This window comes from Ranitomeya imitator, chromosome 7 (genome assembly GCF_032444005.1).
Source record: "Ranitomeya imitator isolate aRanImi1 chromosome 7, aRanImi1.pri, whole genome shotgun sequence".
NCBI lineage: Eukaryota > Metazoa > Chordata > Amphibia > Anura > Dendrobatidae > Ranitomeya > Ranitomeya imitator.
Genome location: NC_091288.1, coordinates 223973539 through 223995999, shown reverse-complemented (window position 1 = coordinate 223995999; position 22461 = coordinate 223973539). Strand labels below are relative to the sequence as shown.

The following is a 22461-nucleotide window of genomic DNA, read 5'->3' as shown; positions in this document are numbered from 1 at the left end:
AAAAGACCCTCCACACCGACTCACGGTGCGGAGGCGCTCCCTCTGCGTCCCAGAGCTTCCAGCAAGCAAGACAAAAATCAAAATAGCAAGCTGGACAGAAAAATAGCAAACAAGAGAAAAACAAGCAGGAACTTAGCTTCTGTTGGAGAAGACAGGTCACAAGAACGATCCAGGAGCGAACAGACCAATACTGGAACATTGACAGGTGGCATGGAGCAATGATCTAAGTGGAGTTAAATAGAGCAGCCAGCTAACGAATTAACCTCATCACCTGTGGAAGGAAACTCAGAAGCCGCAGCCCCACTCACAACCACCAGAGGAAGCCCATGGACAGAACCAGCCGAAGTACCATTCATGACCACAGGAGGGAGCTTGACAACAGAATTCACAACAAGGAACATGATCACCGCATGTGGTGAAAGAGCCTGTCTAGGGATGCTAGGGAGCTCGGGGCTGCACAGGGCAAGTGTCAGTGGCGCCCCCTTTCTTCTTTCCCTAGTAGCACAGCTCCTGCGGAGCCGGGAGGCTGTGATTGCGAAGCTGGGAGACTGTGATTACGGAGCTCTGGAGGCAGAAGTGGCCCACTTATCTCTTGGGCTTCTGTGGTTACTGTTGTAGCTCCTCCTGATGTTTTGTGTTCGGGACCCCCGCTCTGGTCAGACACCCTCCCACAATAATTATCTCTGTTCTGTTTTTTTTCAGAATATTTATTGAACACATGACAGAAGATACAAGTTGTAAAGTTTTGTTGCTCTGCAGCCAATGTCACTGATTGGAGATGGTGGCCGGGTCCTGGCTCTTGTTCTTATTCTCATGGGTTACTTGAGGTCCTGCAGGTACAGACAATCTCTAAGATATTAATCATATGGACATTGGGGTCCGGAGCTGCTATACATTGACCGGCATGATGCATATAGGAAATCACCTGGAATGAACTAGTGAAGGAAACGGACAACATGAACCAAGAGACCATATGTTAATTTCTACTTTGTAGTACTACCTCCGACCACACGGTGCGCTCTAGAGAAGCAGCACACAGAACAGTCATCCAGGTCCAGGGAAGTGCATTACAGTGCCATCTATTGGTGAGAGTGTGTCAAACAGAAATCAGTCCCAGGAGCGCTGAAGGAAACTCAGACAACATATGTCGTTTGCCACAACGCGTTTCAACGGTAAACACCATCTTCTCCCACCTGAAGAAGACGGTGTTTACCGTTGAAACGCGTTGTGGCAAACGACATATGTTGTCTGAGTTTCCTTCAGCGCTCCTGGGACTGATTTCTGTTTGACACACATTCTTATCCTCCTTTGGAGGTATTCAGCTGGAGCTGCGGTGGTGCTCGACAACTCCCTTTCATCTCCCCTTCCCTGAGTCAATTCCTCTGCGCTCCCCTCTGACTGCTTTCACTTATCTTGCATCTATTGGTGAGCGTTATACTGCGACATCTGCTGGTCTAATATCTCATGTTCCCTCACCTAGTGTGTCCTCACCCACCCCCTGTAGACTGTGAGCCCTCGCGGGCAGGGTCCTCTCTCCTTATGTACTTGTGTGTGCCTTGTATTGCTCATGTTTATTGTACTTGTATATGTATGCCCCAGTTTCACAAGTAGAGCCCCATGGAATAAATGGTGCAATAAAAATTTATAATAATAATAATCTTCATCCTCTGATATTTATCTTCAATAGTAAAAGTGATAATGGATGAGGAGATTAGTGCGTGGAGAGCAGCATCCCTGAAAACTGCAATAAGCACAACTCTCACCATCATTCAGAAATTGGAAAGTGTTACCACGTACCGTGGGGCTCTGGTTATTGCATCATGGATGATCAGGAGGAATCTCCGCACCATCTAAGGGAAGACGTAGAATCCATGTAATAATTGTTACAGTGTGAATCTATGAATGCTGGAGTCGGGGGACGATGTGCAATATACTGCTCCTCAAATACGAGGCACCTGCCAAAGCGAACAATGAGAGATCACCGTACAGGGGCCGGGGGTCCAAGCAAAGATAGTAAGGGACCCCCTATTGTGATTGATGGTCAGTGGTGAATGTGGCATTAGGGAAAGTATCACCCCCATCATCCCAGGAAGCTTCTTACCATGACACACTGGATGGACTCTTTATAGACGAGATAAATGACTCTCACTGGCATCTAAAGAAAACAGAAAATCATCTCTCGATTCAGATAAAAAGTTCAAAACCCCAAAAATATAAAATGTCCCGAACATCGAGCATTATATAAATGAGAGAGAAAGACATCAAACTGCCCCGAAGCAGCACAGAGATCTGACCACCGCTCCCACATCAAGGGCGGCACGGGAGAACTGACCATCGCTCCCACATCAAGGGCGGCACGGGAGATCTGACCACAGCTCCCACATCAAGGGGGGCACGGGAGATCTGACCACCGCTCCCACATCAAGGGCAGCACGGGAGATCTGACCAACGCTCCCACATCAAGGGCGGCTCGGGAGATCTGACCACAGCTCCCACATCAAGGGCGGCACGGGAGATCTGACCACCGCTCCCACATCAAGGGCGGCACGGGAGAACTGACCATCGCTCCCACATCAAGGGCGGCACGGGAGATCTGACCACAGCTCCCACATCAAGGGGGGCACGGGAGATCTGACCACCGCTCCCACATCAAGGGCAGCACGGGAGATCTGACCAACGCTCCCACATCAAGGGCGGCTCGGGAGATCTGACCACAGCTCCCACATCAAGGGCGGCACGGGAGATCTGACCACCGCTCCCACATCAAGGGCGGCACGGGAGATCTGACCACCGCTCCCACATCAAGGGGTGCACGGGAGATCTGACCACCGCTCCCACATCAAGGGCGGCACGGGAGATCTGACCACAGCTCCCACATCAAGGGCGGCACGGGCGATCTGGCCACCGCTCCCACATCAAGGGGGGCACGGGAGATCTGACCACCGTTCCCACATCAAGGGCAGCACAGGAGATCTGACCACAGCTCCCACATCAAGGGCAGCACGGGAGATCTGACCACAGCTCCCACATCAAAGGCGGCACGGGAGATCTGACCACCGCTCCCACATCAAGGGGGGCACGGGAGATCTGACCACCGCTCCCACATCAAGGGCGGCACGGGAGATCTGACCACAGCTCCCACATCAAGGTCAGCACGGGAGATCTGACCACCGCTCCCACATCAAGGGCGGCACAGGAGATCTGACCACCACTCCCACATCAAGGGCGGCACGGGAGATCTGACCACAGCTCCCACATCAAGGGCAGCACAAGAGATCTGACCACAGCTCTCACATCAAGGGCGGCACGGGAGATCTGACCACAGCTCCCACATGAAGGGCGGCACGGGAGATCTGACCACCGCTGCCACATCAAGGGCGGCACAGGAGATCTGACCACCGCTCCCACATCAAGGGCAGCACGGGAGATCTGGCCACCGCTCCCACATCAAGGGCGGCACGGGAGATCTGGCCACCGCTCCCACATCAAGGGCGGCACGGGAGATCTGACCACCGCTCCCACATCAAGGGCGGCACGGGAGATCTGACCACCGCTCCCACATCAAGGGCAGCACAGGAGATCTGACCACTGCTCCCACATCAAGGGCGGCACGGGAGATCTGACCACAGCTCCCACATCAAGGGCAGCACAGGAGATCTGACCACAGCTCTCACATCAAGGGCGGCACGGGAGATCTGACCACAGCTCCCACATCAAGGGCGGCACGGGAGATCTGACCACCGCTGCCACATCAAGGGCGGCACAGGAGATCTGACCACCGCTCCCACATCAAGGGCGGCACGGGAGATCTGGCCACCGCTCCCACATCAAGGGCGGCACGGGAGATCTGGCCACCGCTCCCACATCAAGGGTGGCTCGGGAGATCTGGCCACCGCTCCCCCATCAAGGGGGGCACGGGAGATCTGACCACCACTCCCACATCAAGGGCGGCACGGGAGATCTGACCACAGCTCCCACATCAAGGGCAGCACAGGAGATCTGACCACCGCTCCCACATCAAGGGCAGCACGAGAGATCTGACCACCGCTCCCACATCAAGGGGGGCACGGGAGATCTGACCACCGCTCCCACATCAAGGGCGGCACAGAGATCTGATCACCGCTCCCACATCAAGAGCGACACAAGAGATCTGACCACCGCTCCCACATCAAGGGCGGCACGGGAGATCTGGCCACCGCTCCCACATCAAGGGCGGCACGGGAGATCTGGCCACCGCTCCCACATCAAGGGTGGCTCGGGAGATCTGGCCACCGCTCCCCCATCAAGGGGGGCACGGGAGATCTGACCACCACTCCCACATCAAGGGCGGCACGGGAGATCTGACCACAGCTCCCACATCAAGGGCAGCACAGGAGATCTGACCACCGCTCCCACATCAAGGGCAGCACGAGAGATCTGACCACCGCTCCCACATCAAGGGGGGCACGGGAGATCTGACCACCGCTCCCACATCAAGGGCGGCACAGAGATCTGATCACCGCTCCCACATCAAGAGCGACACAAGAGATCTGACCACCGCTCCCACATCAAGGGCGGGACGGGAGATCTGGCCACCGCTCCCACATCAAGGGCGGCACGTGAGATCTCACCACCGCTCCCACATCAAGGGCAGCATGGGAGATCTGACCACCGCTCTCACATCAAGGGCAGCACGGGAGATCTGACCACCGCTCCTACATCAAGGGCGGCACGGGAGATCTGACCACAGCTCCCACATCAAGGGCAGCACAGGAGATCTGACCACCGCTCCTACATCAAGGGCGGCATGCGATGAAGTAGTCACAGAGCTGACCCCTCTCATGTCAACAGGGGGGCTCATGTCAGGGAGACAGAAATCTTCCCCCCTCCTGTGTCTGTAATGGGGGGCTTGTCCTATGGAAGCACACTTAGATGGAGACCTGTTGCTGTATCACACATATCGGCATTTGTTCTGGCACTTGGCTACAGGATGAAAAACACCACGCAGTACTCTGCAGATGAGTAATAACAAAACGCGTCTGCAGCCTGGTGAAGTGGTCCACCATCTCATATCAGGAAGGACTGGAAGAGGGGTATTAGTCACCTCCTGTGCATTGTGTCCGCTGCGACCATTCTATTCATTTATTTGATGCCTGTACTTGGGGGCAGCTATTAATATGGTAAATGGTGCAGGTGGTTATAGGTCAGACACCGCCAGTCAGTGAGTCATCATCACCGAAGCTACGCCGCTGGGATATCTTATCGGTACAATACTGACAGCACTACAGGGAGATAATGACAGCGTATCGCCCAATGGTGCTCCAATCCTCTCCATCTCTTCCTTGCTCTGCCGGACGGCCATCTGTCACGATTCACACCGTGACCGTCATCCCTACGTCACGGATCGGGGTGACTTTAGGCCAACAGACGGCTATCACATGTGCAGGGGGCTTATCTTAGTTATCCCTCCACTGCTACAATGTGATGACAAAACACACACAAGGCTATTGACCTCTTAGTTTACAGCAGGGGCTTATTTTAGGTATCCCACTGCTCTTCAATATACCACGAATTGCAGGGATTTATGTATATCCCGCTTACAGTTCCACTTGAAACTTGCAGCTCTCTGGAGCCCCCCTTACTCTCAGGTCAGATTAGGTACTGCACCTAGGGTAATTAGTCGCCAGAAAGGCTGCCTGCTATGTATGCTATTGGGCACACTGCAACGAGGCGCTATAACTACTCCCGCTCAGGCAGGAACAATAATTATCAACGCCGCAGTCGCTAGAACGAATCCCAACTACCCATAACACGGTATGCTGCCACCAGCTTCGATTAAACGGGTCCGAAGCTAACCCATAACAGTAGCGTAATTCCCTTCAGAAGACTTAGGGTACGTGTTAGAGCAGAAGAACGAATCTAGTATTTTAAATATTATACTCCATAAAAGATTTAAGGCAGTGTTTATAAAAAGTCATATAAAGATGTTACAATATGAGACAATTGAAAATATGTACAAGGTAAATTATAAAATAAACAGGGATTAAATAAGAAAAGGTACAACTCACATGTTCTCAGTTCATTTCAGGCAAAACCATGCTGGTGGGCGGAGCTCCCAAATGTCCCAATGCATCAGGTCTGGCAGTGAGGGCTCCTCTGGTAAAGCTCAGACTCAGACTGAAGGCTGGGTTAAGGGTAGAGACTTTTAAACCCCAGCCTTGTGACATCACTAAAGGGGTTGGTTTCCTCGGACCCTCCCATCTCCTCAAACATACCAAATGTTACACAAAGTTTTATAATGCTCGTATCTCCGCTCCAGAACATGCCAGAATCCCAGCACACCCCTCATTCAGCTTATTTTAAAATTGGCTTCCTAATGAAACCAAATTTTGTCTATTTGGGACATACAGTTCCAGAGAAATCCATACTTTTTTACCTGGTGGAATTAGAGGCTCGGGCTTACAGTGGCTGATAGATCCGCCGATGGAGGTTAGCAATATGTACTTATTATTTTTCTAGCCCAATTCAGTGGCCCAATATCTTACTATAACAGAACAAAGAGCCGCATGTCTTATCAGACTAGTTTCAGCTGAAGGGAGAATTGTGCCGCCACAAGCGCAATAGACCTTCCTGGGCTTGGGGGAAGGGCAGAGCATTGAGAGGAATAGTTTCACACACACATAGAAACAAAGAGAGACAGAGAGAGAAGGGGGGGGGGGGGTTAGCCCGCAGCATGGGTCTAACAGGCAAGCTACAAAATCATATATAGTAACATAGTAACATAGTAACATAGTTAGTGAGGCCGAAAAAAGACATTTGTCCATCCAGTTCAGCCTATATTCCATCATAATAAATCCCCAGATCTACGTCCTTCTACAGAACCTAATAATTGTACGATACAATATTGTTCTGCTCCAGGAAGACATCCAGGCCTCTCTTGAACCCCTCGACTGAGTTCGCCATCACCACCTCCTCAGGCAAGCAATTCCAGATTCTCACTGCCCTAACAGTAAAGAATCCTCTTCTATGTTGGTGGAAAAACCTTCTCTCCTCCAGACGCAAAGAATGCCCCCTTGTGCCCGTCACCTTCCTTGGTATAAACAGATCCTCAGCGAGATATTTGTATTGTCCCCTTATATACTTATACATGGTTATTAGATCGCCCCTCAGTCGTCTTTTTTCTAGACTAAATAATCCTAATTTCGCTAATCTATCTGGGTATTGTAGTTCTCCCATCCCCTTTATTAATTTTGTTGCCCTCCTTTGTACTCTCTCTAGTTCCATTATATCCTTCCTGAGCACCGGTGCCCAAAACTGGACACAGTACTCCATGTGCGGTCTAACTAGGGATTTGTACAGAGGCAGTATAATGCTCTCATCACGTGTATCCAGACCTCTTTTAATGCACCCCATGATCCTGTTTGCCTTGGCAGCTGCTGCCTGGCACTGGCTGCTCCAGGTAAGTTTATCATTAACTAGGATCCCCAAGTCATTCTCCCTGTCAGATTTACCCAGTGGTTTCCCGTTCAGTGTGTAATGGTGATACTGATTCCTTCTTCCCATGTGTATAACCTTACATTTATCATTGTTAAACCTCATCTGCCACCTTTCAGCCCAAGTTTCCAACTTATCCAGATCCATCTGTAGCAGAATACTGTGGCACAATACAATATTGTGGCACCATCGTTCTGGGCTATAGGTGCAGTGGGTCTCGGCAGTTACATCTGCAGATATATGGCTGCTCTGTGCACAGTGCAGGATCACGTAGAGTTCTGCAGGTCTGAATTGTGTTTAATGATTAAGAGGCTGGATCCTCCCATAGATGACGCCATGCTCCTCCCAGAGAGCATTCTGCCCCTGGACAATTGGATATTCTCTATAAACTGTGTCCCGGCTATTTCTGGGGATTATTAGGAGGAGAACGTTGTGGTTTCCGCGGTTTGTTTGTGTATTAAAAGTTAATTTTTAATACCAATTTCTGTACTTTCAGTGGTGGACGTGGTATTTTGGAAAGTATCACCCCCATCATCCCAGGAAGCTTCTTACCATGATGCCCCGGATCGACTCCTTATAGACGAGATAAATGACTCTCACTGGCATCTAAAGAAAACAGAAAATCATCTCTCGATTCAGATAAAATCCCAAACCCCAAAAATCAAAAATATTCTGAACATCGAGGATTATATAAATGAGAAAGACATCAAGCTGCCCCGAAGCGGCACAGAGATCTGACCACCGCTCCCACATCAAGGGCGGCACAGAGATCTGACCACCGCTCCCACATCATGGGGCGCACAGGAGATCTGACCACCGCTCCCACATCAAGGGCGGCACAGAGATCTGACCACCGCTCCCACATCATGGGGCACACGGGAGATCTGACCACCGCTCCCACATCATGGGGCGCACAGGAGATCTGACCACCGCTCCCACATCATGGGGCGCACAGGAGATCTGACCACCGCTCCCACATCAAGGGCGGCACAGGAGATCTGACCACCGCTCCCACATCAAGGGCGGCACAGAGATCTGACCACCGCTCCCACATCATGGGGCGCACAGGAGATCTGACCACCGCTCCCACATCATGGGGCGCACAGGAGATCTGACCACCGCTCCCACATCAAGGGCGGCACAGGAGATCTGACCACCGCTCCCACATCAAGGGGGGCACAGGAGATCTGACCACCGCTCCCACATCAAGGGCGGCACAGAGATCTGACCACCGCTCCCACATCAAGGGCAGCACAGAGATCTGACCACCGCTCCCACATCAAGGGCGGCTCGGGAGATCTGACCACCGCTCCCACATCAAGGGCGGCACAGGAGATCTGACCACCGCTCCCACATCATGGGGCACACGGGAGATCTGACCACCGCTCCCACATCATGGGGCGCACAGGAGATCTGACCACCGCTCCCACATCATGGGGCGCACAGGAGATCTGACCACCGCTCCCACATCAAGGGCAGCATGGGAGATCTGACCACCGCTCCCACATCAAGGGGGGCATGGGAGATCTGACCACCGCTCCCACATCATGGGGCACACGGGAGATCTGACCACCGCTCCCACATCATGGGGCACACGGGAGATCTGACCACCGCTCCCACATCATGGGGCGCACAGGAGATCTGACCACCGCTCCCACATCAAGGGCGGCACAGAGTTCTGACCACAGCTCCCACATCAAGGGCGGCACAGGAGATCTGACCACCGCTCCCACATCAAGGGCGGCACAGAGATCTGACCACCGCTCCCACATCATGGGGCACACGGGAGATCTGACCACCGCTCCCACATCATGGGGCGCACAGGAGATCTGACCACCACTCCCACATCATGGGGCGCACAGGAGATCTGACCACCGCTCCCACATCAAGGGCAGCATGGGAGATCTGACCACCGCTCCCACATCAAGGGGGGCATGGGAGATCTGACCACCGCTCCCACATCAAGGGCGGCACAGAGATCTGATCACCGCTCCCACATCATGGGGCACATGGGAGATCTGACCACCGCTCCTACATCAACGGTGGCACAGAGATCTGACCACAGCTCCCACATTAAGGGCGGCACAGAGATCTGACCACCGCTCCCACATCATGGGGCACATGGGAGATCTGACCACCGCTCCCACATCATGGGGCACACGGGAGATCTGACCACCGCTCCCACATCATGGGGCACATGGGAGATCTGACCACCGCTCCCACATCATGGGGCACACGGGAGATCTGACCACCGCTCCCACATCATGGGGCACACGGGAGATCTGACCACCGCTCCCACATCATGGGGCGCACAGGAGATCTGACCACCGCTCCCACATCAAGGGCAGCACGGGAGATCTGACCACCGCTCCCACATCAAAGGCGGCACAGGAGATCTGACCACCGCTCCCACATCAAGGGCGGCACTGGAGATCTGACCACCGCTCCCACATCAAGGGCAGCACAGAGATCTGACCACCGCTCCCACATCAAGGGCGGCACAGAGATCTGACCACCGCTCCCACATCAAGGGCAGCACAGAGATCTGACCACAGCTCCCACATCAAGGGCGGCACAGGAGATCTGACCACCGCTCCCACATCAAGGGCGGCACAGAGATCTGACCACAGCTCCCACATCAAGGGCGGCACAGAGATCTGACCACCGCTCCCACATCAAGGGCGGCACAGAGATCTGACCACCGCTCCCACATCAAGGGCAGCACAGAGATCTGACCACCGCTCCCACATCAAGGGCGGCTCGGGAGATCTGACCACCGCTCCCACATCAAGGGCGGCACAGGAGATCTGACCACCGCTCCCACATCAAGGGCGGCACGGGAGATCTGACCACCGCTCCCACATCATGGGGCACACGGGAGATCTGACCACCGCTCCCACATCATGGGGCACACGGGAGATCTGACCACCGCTCCCACATCATGGGGCGCACAGGAGATCTGACCACCGCTCCCACATCAAGGGCGGCACGGGAGATCTGACCACCGCTCCCACATCAAGGGCAGCACAGGAGATCTGACCACCGCTCTCACATCAAGGGGGGCACGGCAGATCTGACCACCATTCCTACATCAAGGGCGGCACAGGAGATCTGACCACCGCTCCCACATCAAGGGCGGCACGGGAGATCTGACCACCGCTCCCACATCAAGGGCGGCACGGGAGATCTGACCACCGCTCTCACATCAAGGGCGGCAGGTTCTGACAAAGGCACACAGTTGACCCCTCTCATGTCAGTAATGGGGGGCTCATATCAGGGAAGCCGAAATCTTCATCCACTTCTATGTCAGTAACAAGGGGCTCTATAGTGATTTGTTATAAAGCCTGCGACAGATTGGGTTGTCATGTTGTAAATGACTTGGATGTGACCGTACAATACTGAAAAATTAGGATCTGATAAATGGTGATATCAGTGTGTGAAAGGTCCTGCAGGGCTCTAGAGAGGATTCTCCTATTCCAGAGATGGATGGAGCACAAGTCCTTGTAAAACTGAGGTTTGGTGCAGGATTTTACAAACATAGAACACTCATTCTGTTGACTGCGTCCCTCTGTCTTTTTTTTTGCTGGAATGGGGATGCTCTGCTGGCGTAAAGCACGTGATGTCTATTACTTACCATGACCCAGAAGATGACCGTATTGTAGTAAGACAGAATGACTGACATCACCGCCTGTAACGACACAAACCACAGCTGCTGTCAGATAAAATCAGCTTCATATTCCACAAATGCAGTAATAATGGCCGCTCGGTCACCGCCTCCAAATCCTGAACGCTGATGACCCGTGGAAGGTCTCGGCATGGCTGCAGGTCGGTGGACGGGTTTGGTGTCGGATTTTACCAAATTAAGCCTTGGACTTTTATTGCACATGGGGGGTTGTTCATGTAGTAACTAGAAGTCCCCCAATGCTATATGTTTCCTTATTACGCACCGCGACAGCCTGTCCCAGGACATAGAAGGCGAGCTGCACGAGGTCCATCACCGTCTAAAGACAAACACAAGATCACATGGGATTTACAACATGAGTCTCCAAAAACCCATCAATGTTACAACTGCTGCGAGGGAGCAAAGCATGCTGGTCTGACCGGAGAATGGTATCGAGAGAATGATGAGAAGTAGCCAAAAAGCTGCTCTATAGACATCAGCTCCAAAGACCGAGAGGTGAGAAGAGGGTGGACACAATTATCGACCATCATCTGGGAGGACTACTTACTGCGACGCTCTGGTTCTTCCCACTTTTCTTTGAAGCTGTAGGTAAGAAACATAAATGAGACTGGTGACACAGGAGACATCTCCACCATGACAGTCCTCAAGAACCACGAGGCTCCAATTGTCCTGAGCACAACAGCAGAGGAGTATCTGGACCACAAATTAAGAACATATCATAAACTGCTGCCTATCATCCTGCAACATTCCCTTTACTGGTACAATCTCTGCTTCCTGTCAACTGCTGCCTATCATCCTGCAACATTCCCTTTAATGGTACAATCTCTGCTTCCTGTCAACTGCTGCCTATCATCCTGCAACATTCCCTTTAATGGTACAATCTCTGCTTCCTGTCAACTGCTGCCTATCATCCTGCAACATTCCCTTTAATGGTACAATCTCTGCTTCCTGTCAACTGCTGCCTATCATCCTGCAACATTCCCTTTAATGGTACAATCTCTGCTTCCTGTCAACTGCTGCCTATCATCCTGCAACATTCCCTTTAATGGTATATAACAGTGCCTGCTGAATGTTTGCTAAATTCATTTGTTGCATTATGTAGCAATATGTTATATGTTCATGTGGCCTCTAGGGGTCTCACTACTTTAATGTGTGTTCTATATTCTTTGTTTGGAACTTGTTGTACTCGGAATTCATGTAATGGAGGTTGAGACATGATGTGAATAAAGAGCCTGGAGATACTCACAGAGTGTGATTTATGACAGGATTCATCAAACAGAACATGGTGGCAGCCGGGCACAGAACCTGCAAATTCTTAGAGCTTCTATGAGGCTGGAACTGCACAGATCACTGCAACTGTAAGTACAGATTCCCTGACAGTACAGAAAAATGGAGACTGGTCTGAAGCCCCCTCAGAGACTGGATGTCACTTCATGTAATCTGTCCCAGACTTGGAGACATTGGAAGGAAGAGTTTACACTGTATGTGGATCTGACTGTGGGCCCCACTGATGACAAACAGAAAGTAAAGCTGTTTTATTACCTAATTGGGGAAAATGGCAGAGAATTAGCCCACACCTTGCTCCCAGACACAGACAGCCTCCTCCTAGCAGACATTGTGCAGGCATTTGATAAACACTGTGACCCAAAGAAGAATGAGACAGTGGAAAGATATAAGTTTTTCACAAGACATCAGGAGGACGGTGAAAATGTGGACAGATATCTGACAGAGCTGAGGAGACTTGCAGAAACATGTGGCTTTGGAGAGATCAGGGACAGTCTGATCAAGGACAGAATGGTGTGTGGCATAAAGGACAGTCATCTCAAAGAAAGATTACGGAGAGAGGAAGGCATGACTTTAGAGAAATGTATGCAAATCTGCAGGGCTGCTGAGCTCACAAAGCACAGCCTGAAGATGATGGCAGGCACCAGTGAGAATGATGATGACGACAAGGTACATGCAGTATCTATGACAGGAAAGACAGGACCAGACTACCCTATAAACACTGTCCACTGCAAGTATTGTGGGAAAAGACATGAGAGAGACAAAACCAAGTGTCCAGCATATGGGGAAACCTGCAGGTCATGTGGCAAGAAGAACCATTCCTCTGCTGTCTGCAGGCAAGGAAGAGGCAAACAGTACAGACAGCTCCACACTGTGACACCAGACACTGACAGTGCAGAGGACATTACATGGCTACAAATGCAGTCTACAACAGAGAAAGTCAATGTAGTCGGGCAGTCAGTAGTGAAGGATGCCAAGCAGCTGTATGCAACATTCTTGTTGGATGAGAAGCCCATTAGATTTCAGCTGGATTGTGGAGCAAGCTGCAATGCAATTTCATTTGATCTGCTAAACAAACAGGTTTCTATTGAGCCAACTGACAAGGTACTGGTGATGTACAACAAAAGTGTTCTGAAACCAATGGGGACATGTAAGCTAAAAATACGAAACCCATGTAACAGAAAGAGTTATAGAGTTGAATTTACCGTGTTACGGGGTGGTAACCATGTACCATTACTGGGAGTAAAAGCAGTTCAGGCAATGGACTTAATAAAAGTACAGTCTCAGAACATTATGTCTGTTGAAGTTGCCCAGGATATACAAAATCCAAAACTAAATGCAGAGCACAACTTGGACATGCAGAAAATAAAAGCAGAGTATGCTGATGTATTTGAAGGTGATGGATGCTTTGAAGGTAAATATAGGCTAGAAATTGACAACACAGTGCAGCCCACCAGATTACCTACAAGAAGAGTGCCTGTAGCTTTAATGCAACCGCTGAAAGTAGAACTGCAAGATCTACAGAGAAGAGGCATGATAGCACCAGTCCATAAGAGCACAGATTGGATCAGCAGTTTGGTCATAGTGCAGAAACCATCGGGCAAGAATATGTATTGATCCTAAGCCACTCAACAAGGCGCTGAAACGAAATCATTACCCAATGCCAACATTAGATGATGTTCTACCAGATTTATCAAAGGCTAAAATATTTTCTGTATGTGATGTAAAAAATGGATTCTGGCATGTGGCCCTGACTGAAGATTCAAGTTTATTGACAACATTTTCTTCACCATTTGGACGCTTTAAATGGCTGAAAATGCCCGTGGGACTAAAACCTGCTCCAGAGATATTCCAGCAGAAATTGATGCAGGCTTTGGAAGGACTTACTGGAGTGAAGACAATAGCGGATGATATCCTAGTAGTGGGAGAAGGTGAAAATATGGAATCTGCAATCAAGGATCACGATCAGAAGATGATACAATTTTTGGACAGATGCAGAGAAAAAAACATAAAGCTGAATTTGGACAAATTCAAATTGAAAATGACAGAAGTGGCCTATATTGGTCATCGACTGACTTCAACTGGGGTCAAAGTGGATCCTGAGAAGGTGAGAGCAATACAAGATTTGCCTACCCCTACTGATGTTTCTGGAGTACAACGATTTTTGGGCATGGTGAATTATCTCTCAAAATTTTGCAGACATCTGTCAGACATGTGTGAGCCACTGAGACAGCTAACCCACAAAGATGTGCGCTGGGAATGGACAGAAAGCCAGGAGACGGCTTTCCGAGCAGTAAAGAATGCCATTGCAGATACAGCAACCCTAAAGTATTTCGATCCAGATCGAGAAGTGGTGGTACAATGTGATGCTTCGGAAAAAGGCCTTGGAGCCACATTAATGCAGAACAAACAGCCAATTACATTTGCAAGCAGAGCCCTTACAACAACAGAGCAGGGATATGCGCAGATTGAGAAGGAACTACTGGCTGTGGTATTTGGGATGGAGAAGTTTCACCAGTACACCTACGATCGACGGGTAACAGTGCAGTCAGATCACAAACCATTGGAGAGCATTACAAAGAAACCATTACTAAATGCCCCAAAGAGACTACAGCGCATGCTGTTGCGACTTCAGAAATATGATGTTGACATCGGGTACTGTCCAGGAAGAGACTTACTGATTGCAGATACGCTAAGCAGAGCTTACCTTCCTATCACAAATGATGAGGAGGAAGACATTGAAACCATCAATATGTGTAACTACCTTGCAGTGTCAAAAGAAAAGGTCAAGGAGACATTGCAACCTCGTGAAATTCCACATAGGCCTTGGTCAAAAATAGGAACAGACTTGTTCACATGGAATGAGAAAGAATACCTGATTACAGTGGACTATTTCTCTAACTTCTGGGAGGTTGATTTGGTGCAGGACACAAGGGCGAGAACAGTGATTAAAAAACTCAAGGCCCATTTTGCCAGGTATGGCATTCCAGATATCGTTTTCTCTGACAATGCGGCACAGTTTACGTCGGAAGAATTCAAAACTTTCAGTAAGAAATGGGAATTTGAACACCAGACGTCTTCTCCAAGATATCCTCAGAGTAATGGGAAAGCAGAGTCAGCAGTAAAAATGGCCAAAAGACTCATGCAGAAAGCAAACCAGGCGGGTGCTGATGTATATCTGTCTATACTGGATCATAGAAACACACCCACCCAAGGCCTAGACAGCAGTCCGGCACAGAGGCTCATGAGTAGGCGTCCAAAGACACTAGTACCAACTGCGTGTCATCTGTTAGAGCCAAAGCTGCTGGGAAACATCGAAGCTAAATTATAGAAGAATCAAGCTAGGCAAGCTTTCTATTACAATAAATCGGCAAAGGATCTGCCTGAGCTCCAGAGAAATGACAACATTCGGCTGCAGCCAAGCACCACATTTGACAAACACTGGCAAAAGGCAAAGGTTGTCCAGAAACTGGGACCGCGGTCTTACGAAATTCTAACGGATGACGGAAGAAGACTAAGGAGGAATCGAAGATATTTGAGGAAAACGCAAGAAAGAGATGATTCATGGCCTTTTGAACAGTATCCAGACACCCAAGACAACGAGGCAGCAAGTACAAGTCAGGCACCAACAGTGACAGCTGACCATCACGGTGAGGACTCTGGCCAGAGACAGACAATATCAGAAGAACTACCAGATGTACCAGATGTAGAAAGTGACACATCTTATATTACCAGAGCTGGCAGAATTAGCAAAAAGCCGGCGCACCTCAAAGATTATATCTAACTGGACGTACTAGGTTAATTTCTAACTTTGTCATACATTAGTTTAGTATCCTTTATTGTTCCTCTAGTTAAAAGAGAAAGGATGTAGCAATATGTTATATGTTCATGTGGCCTCTAGGGGTCTCACTACTTTTATGTGTGTTCTATATTCTTTGTTTTGGAACTTGTTGGATGTTGTTGTACTCGGATTTCATGTAATGGAGGTTGAGACATGATGTGAATAAAGAGCCTGGAGATACTCACAGAGTGTGACTTATGACAGGAATCATCAAACAGAACACATTATATTAAATACTTAGTGCTGTACATCCATGCTGGGGTCACAGGAGATATTATCTTGTGCAAGGTGTTAGAGCATATGGATGTAGCCTGGCCCAGTGCCTTTGATCATGTAACCTCCCCTGGGGTGTTGGCTATTTGCTAATTTATCCCAAATAAGGACCCACAATCCCTCTCACCTGATCCTTTACTCAGTCCTATAAACTTAGTAGCATCTTAAGGGGTGCTCGCGTGTAGGGTCAGGCACGCACATCCCTGCAGCAAAGCATCAAGCAGCTAAGCATACAGACGCCGCAGTTATTTCAATGGCAGTTAGTCACGGCAGGAGTCGGGACCCCACTCTATGTATCTGTCTCTTTTGAGCATATCTGCTGAATAAACACTTCTTATTACTTGGATCTAGCTTTTCTATTAACCCATCTTACTCCATCATGTTTACATATGCCCTTACAGTGTTTGCTCCATTAATCCTCTAACCAAATAATCGTCTCCCCTTCCCTCTTACCTCCCCACCTGTCCTCCTCTGCTGACCTGCTCCTCAACCTCAAATCTGTCCTAATAAAACATAAAACAAGAAGGCCACTCTCCTTCTCCCACCTGCTCTCCCTTTCTCTGCTTCTCCTCACTGCTGGCGACATATTTTCCAATCTTGGACCCCCACAGCTCATACCTCCCATTACTACCCCCTCCTACCACTTCCTATCTAATATGAACTACCGCAATCTTTCCAACATAAAACCCGTGCCCCTGACGCCCACCCCCTTGCTCTCGCTCTCTTTGGAGCACTCTGGAATGCCCACTCAATCTGCACAAAGCTTCATGTAATTCATGACCTTTTTCTCTCACAAGCTTGCCTTCCTTGGCCTCACAGAAACATGGCTAACACCCTCTGACACCGCCTCTCCTGCTGCGCTGTGTTATGGCGGCCTCCACTTCACCCACACCCCTCGTCCTGGCAACAGACATGGTGGAGGAGTGGGTCTTCTCCTTTCCTCTAACTGCACCTTTAACCCAATCCCACCTCTACCCTCCCTTATTCTCCCCTCTTTTGAAGTCCACTCTGTCCGCATCTACTCTCAATTCAACCTCCAAGTGGCCGTCATATACCGACCTCCGGGCCCGGCCACAGCCTTTATTGACCAATTCTCCACCTGGCTTCTTCACTTTCTCTCTGCTGACATTCCCACTATCATCATATGTGACTTCAACATCCCCACTGATACCCCTCAGTCAACAGCCTCCAAACTTCTGTCACTTACTTCATCTTTTGGACTTAGTGGTCCTTCGCAGCCACCCACACAGCCGGACATACCCTAGACCTGGTCTTCACCCATCTCTGCTCTCTATCTAACTTCACCACCTCCCCTCTCCCTCTATCCGACCACCATCTGCTCACTTTCTCATCCCTATCCTCCTCACCGGTCACCCATGTCCAGCAACATGCGCACCCACGCAGAAACCTTGCACACCTAGACTCCCAAACACTCTCTGACTCTATCCTACCACTGAAATTCAAGGGAAAAGAAAGTGGTCACTAGGGAGCGCTGTGAGGGTCACAGTTACAATTGAAAGCAAAAGGTCCACCGCAGCTCCAGCCGTTAACCTTCTAGGAGGATACAAAATGCAGTAAATAGTAATAACGGTCCTAGGAGTGCTGGGAATGAGACCAAAACAAGGATTTTAGTGTTGAACCACAACGCGTTTCAACTGTTAAACCGTCTTCATCAGGTGGAAGTTTTAACTTCCACCTGATGAAGACGGTTTAACCGTTGAAACGCGTTGTGGTTCAACACTAAAATCTTTGTTTTGGTCTCATTCCCAGCGCTCCTAGGACCGTTATTACTATTTACTGCATTTTCTATCCTACCACTGGCATCCATATCCTCACTCCACGACACAGACAGTGCCACTGCTTTCTACAATGACACTCTCGCATCAGCTATTGACACAGTCGCCCCTCTCATTCATGGCAGAGTGCGACGTATCAATAGACAACCCTGGCACAATAACACTACTAAAATGCTCTGGCATGTGTCCAGGGTTGCAGAGCGGCATTGGAAGGAGACAAATTCGCAAGACGACTTCACTGCATTCAAACAGGCAACACTCGCTTTTAAATCTCACCTCGGCTAAACAGGCCTACTTCACAACCCTCGTATCCTCCCTATCCTACAACCCCAAAGTTATTCAAAACCTTTAACTCCCTCCTCCGCTCCCCACTGCCCCCTCCAACCTCCCTCATCTCTGCTGAGGACTTTGCCACCCTTTAAAAATAAGATCGACCAAACAAGGCAAGTCTTTTGTTATGAAAGGCAATTCAGAATCACAATGGACATGGAGGTCAGAGCACATACAGTGATCTGACAAATACCCCTAAATAATAGAACGAGCTCTGAGACGTGGGAACTCTGCAGACCGCAATCACTAATCCTATCAAACCACACTAAAGGTAGCCGTGGAGCGCTCCTGACCAGAACCTAGGCGCCTCGTCACAGCCTGAGAAACTAGCTAGTCCTGAAGATAGAAAAATAAGCCTACCTTGCCTCAGAGAAATTCCCCAAAGGAAAAGGCAGCCCCCCACATATAATGACTGTGAGTAAGATGAAAACACAAACATAGAGATGAAACAGATTTAGCAAAGTGAGGCCCGACTAGCTGAACAGAACGAGGATAGGGAAGATAACTTTGCGGTCAGCACAAAAACCTATAAATAACCACGCAGAGGGGACAAAAAGACCCTCCGCACCGACTAACGGTACGGAGGTGGTCCCTCTGCGTCTCAGAGCTTCCAGCAGGCAAGAAAAACCAATAAAGCAAGCTGGACTAAAAAATAGCAACAAAATAACATTAGCAAAACTTAGCTTTGCAGAGCAGCAGGCCACAGGAAAGATCCAGGGAAAAAACAAGTCCTACACTGGAACATTGACAGGAAGCATGAATCAAAGCATCAGGTGAAGTTAAGTAGAGAAGAAGCTAACGAGCTCACCAGATCACCTGAGGGAGGAAACTCAGAAGCTGCAGTACCACTTTCCTCCACAAACGGAAGATCCCAGAGAGAATCAGCCAAAGTACCACTTGTGACCACAGGAGTGAACTCTGCCACAGAATTCACAACAGTACCCCCCCCTTGAGGAGGGGTCACCGAACCCTCACCAGAGCCCCCAGGCCGACCAGGATGAGCCACATGAAAGGCACGAACAAGATCGGGAGCATGGACATCAGAGGCAAAAACCCAGGAATTATCTTCCTGAGCATAACCCTTCCATTTAACCAGATACTGGAGTTTCCGTCTTGAAACATGAGAATCCAAAATTTTCTCCACAATATACTCCAATTCCCCCTCCACCAAAACCGGGGCAGGAGGCTCAGCTGATGGAACCATAGGTGCCACGTATCTCCGCAATAATGACCTATGGAATACGTTATGTATGGAAAAAGAATCTGGAAGGGTCAGACGAAAAGACACAGGATTAAGAACCTCAGAAATCATATACGGACCAATAAAACGAGGTTTAAACTTAGGAGAGGAAACCTTCATAGGAATATGACGAGAAGATAACCAAACCAGATCCCCAACACGAAGTCGGGGACCCACACGGCGTCTGCGATTAGCGAAAAGTTGAGCCTTCTCCTGGGACAAGGTCAAATTGTCCACTACCTGAGTCCAAATCTGCTGCAACCTGTCCACCACAGTATCCACACCAGGACAGTCCGAAGACTCAACCTGTCCAGAAGACAAACGAGGATGGAACCCAGAATTGCAGAAAAACGGTGAAACCAAGGTAGCCGAGCTGGCCCGATTATTAAGGGCGAACTCAGCCAAAGGCAAAAAGGACACCCAGTCATCCTGATCAGCAGAAACAAAGCACCTCAGATATGTTTCCAAGGTCTGATTGGTTCGCTCGGTCTGGCCATTAGTCTGAGGATGGAAAGCCAAGGAAAAAGACAAGTCAATGCCCATCCTACCACAAAAGGCTCACCAAAACCTCGAAACAAACTGGGAACCTGGGAATATTCTCTGGAATGCCATGCAAACGAACCACATGCTGGAAGAACAAAGGCACCAAATCAGAGGAGGAAAGCAATTTAGACAAGGGTACCAGATGGACCATCTTAGAAAAGCGATCACAGACCACCCAAATGACTGACATCTTTTGAGAAACGGGAAGGTCAGAAATAAAATCCATAGAGATATGTGTCCAAGGCCTCTTCGGGACCGGCAAGGGCAAAAGCAACCCACTGGCACGAGAACAGCAGGGCTTAGCCCGAGCACAAATCCCACAGGACTGCACAAAAGTACGCACATCCCGCGACAGAGAGGGCCACCAAAAGGATCTAGCCACTAACTCTCTGGTACCAAAGATTCCAGGATGACCAGCCAACACCGCACAATGAAGTTCAGAGATAACTCTATTCGTCCACCTATCAGGGACAAACAGTTTCTCCGCTGGGCAACGATCAGGTTTATTAGCCTGAAATTTTTGCAGCACCCGCCGCAAATCAGGGGAGATGGCAGACACAATTACTCCTTCCTTGAGGATACCCGCCGGCTCAGATAAACCCGGAGAGTCGGGTACAAAACTCCTAGACAGAGCATCCGCCTTCACATTTTTAGAGCCCGGAAGGTACGAAATCACAAAGTCAAAACGGGCAAAAAACAACGACCAACGAGCTTGTCTAGGATTCAAGCGCTTGGCAGACTCGAGATAAGTCAAGTTCTTATGATCAGTCAATACCACCACGCGATGCTTAGCTCCTTCAAGCCAATGACGCCACTCCTCAAATGCCCACTTCATGGCCAGCAACTCTCGGTTGCCCACATCATAATTTCGCTCAGCAGGCGAAAACTTCCTGGAAAAGAAAGCGCATGGTTTCATCACTGAGCAACCAGAACCTCTCTGTGACAAAACCGCCCCTGCTCCAATCTCAGAAGCATCAACCTCGACCTGGAACGGAAGAGAAACATCTGGTTGACACAACACAGGGGCAGAAGAAAAACGACGCTTCAACTCTTGAAAAGCTTCCACAGCAGCAGAAGACCAATTGACCACATCAGCACCCTTCTTGGTCAAATCGGTCAATGGTTTAGCAATACTAGAAAAATTGCAGATGAAGCGACGATAAAAATTAGCAAAGCCCAGGAACTTTTGCAGACTTTTCAGAGATGTCGGCTGAGTCCAATCATGGATGGCTTGGACCTTAACAGGATCCATCTCGATAGTAGAAGGGGAAAAGATGAACCCCAAAAATGAAACCTTCTGCACACCAAAGAGACACTTTGATCCCTTCACAAACAAAGAATTAGCACGCAGGACCTGAAAAACCGTTCTGACCTGCTTCACATGAGACTCCCAATTATCCGAGAAGATCAAAATGTCATCCAAGTACACAATCAGGAATTTATCCAGGTACTCTCGGAAGATGTCATGCATAAAGGACTGAAACACTGATGGAGCATTGGCAAGTCCGAATGGCATTACAAGATACTCAAAATGACCCTCGGGCGTATTAAATGCAGTTTTCCATTCATCGCCTCGCTTAATTCGCACAAGATTATACGCACCACGAAGATCTATCTTGGTGAACCAACTAGCCCCCTTAATCCGAGCAAACAGATCAGATAACAATGGCAAGGGGTACTGAAATTTAACCGTGATCTTATTAAGAAGGCGGTAATCTATACAAGGTCTCAGCGAACCATCCTTCTTGGCTACAAAAAAGAACCCTGCTCCTAATGGCGACGATGACGGGCGAATATGCCCCTTCTCCAGGGATTCCTTCACATAACTGCGCATAGCGGTGTGCTCAGGCACAGATAAATTAAACAATCGGCCTTTTGGGAACTTACTACCAGGAATCAAATTGATAGCACAATCACAATCCCTATGCGGAGGTAGGGTATCGGACTTGGGCTCATCAAATACATCCCGGTAATCAGACAAGAACTCTGGAACCTCAGA

General features: G+C 49.5%; 1 protein-coding gene across 1 annotated transcript in view; it reads right to left on the bottom strand.

Annotated features, from left to right (window-relative positions):
• Positions 1-697: 697 nt before the first annotated feature.
• LOC138645702 (uncharacterized) overlaps positions 698-22461 on the bottom strand; it is a 31046-nt gene continuing 9282 nt past the window's right edge. The window contains exons 5-11 of the mRNA XM_069735178.1: positions 11703-11737; positions 11421-11474; positions 11108-11161; positions 8026-8079; positions 2102-2155; positions 1798-1850; positions 698-830 (exon numbers count right to left, since the gene is read on the bottom strand). Coding sequence (XP_069591279.1) covers positions 812-830; positions 1798-1850; positions 2102-2155; positions 8026-8079; positions 11108-11161; positions 11421-11474; positions 11703-11737 — 323 coding nt within the window. The 3' untranslated portion in view covers positions 698-811. The remainder of the gene's footprint in view (positions 831-1797; positions 1851-2101; positions 2156-8025; positions 8080-11107; positions 11162-11420; positions 11475-11702; positions 11738-22461) is intronic.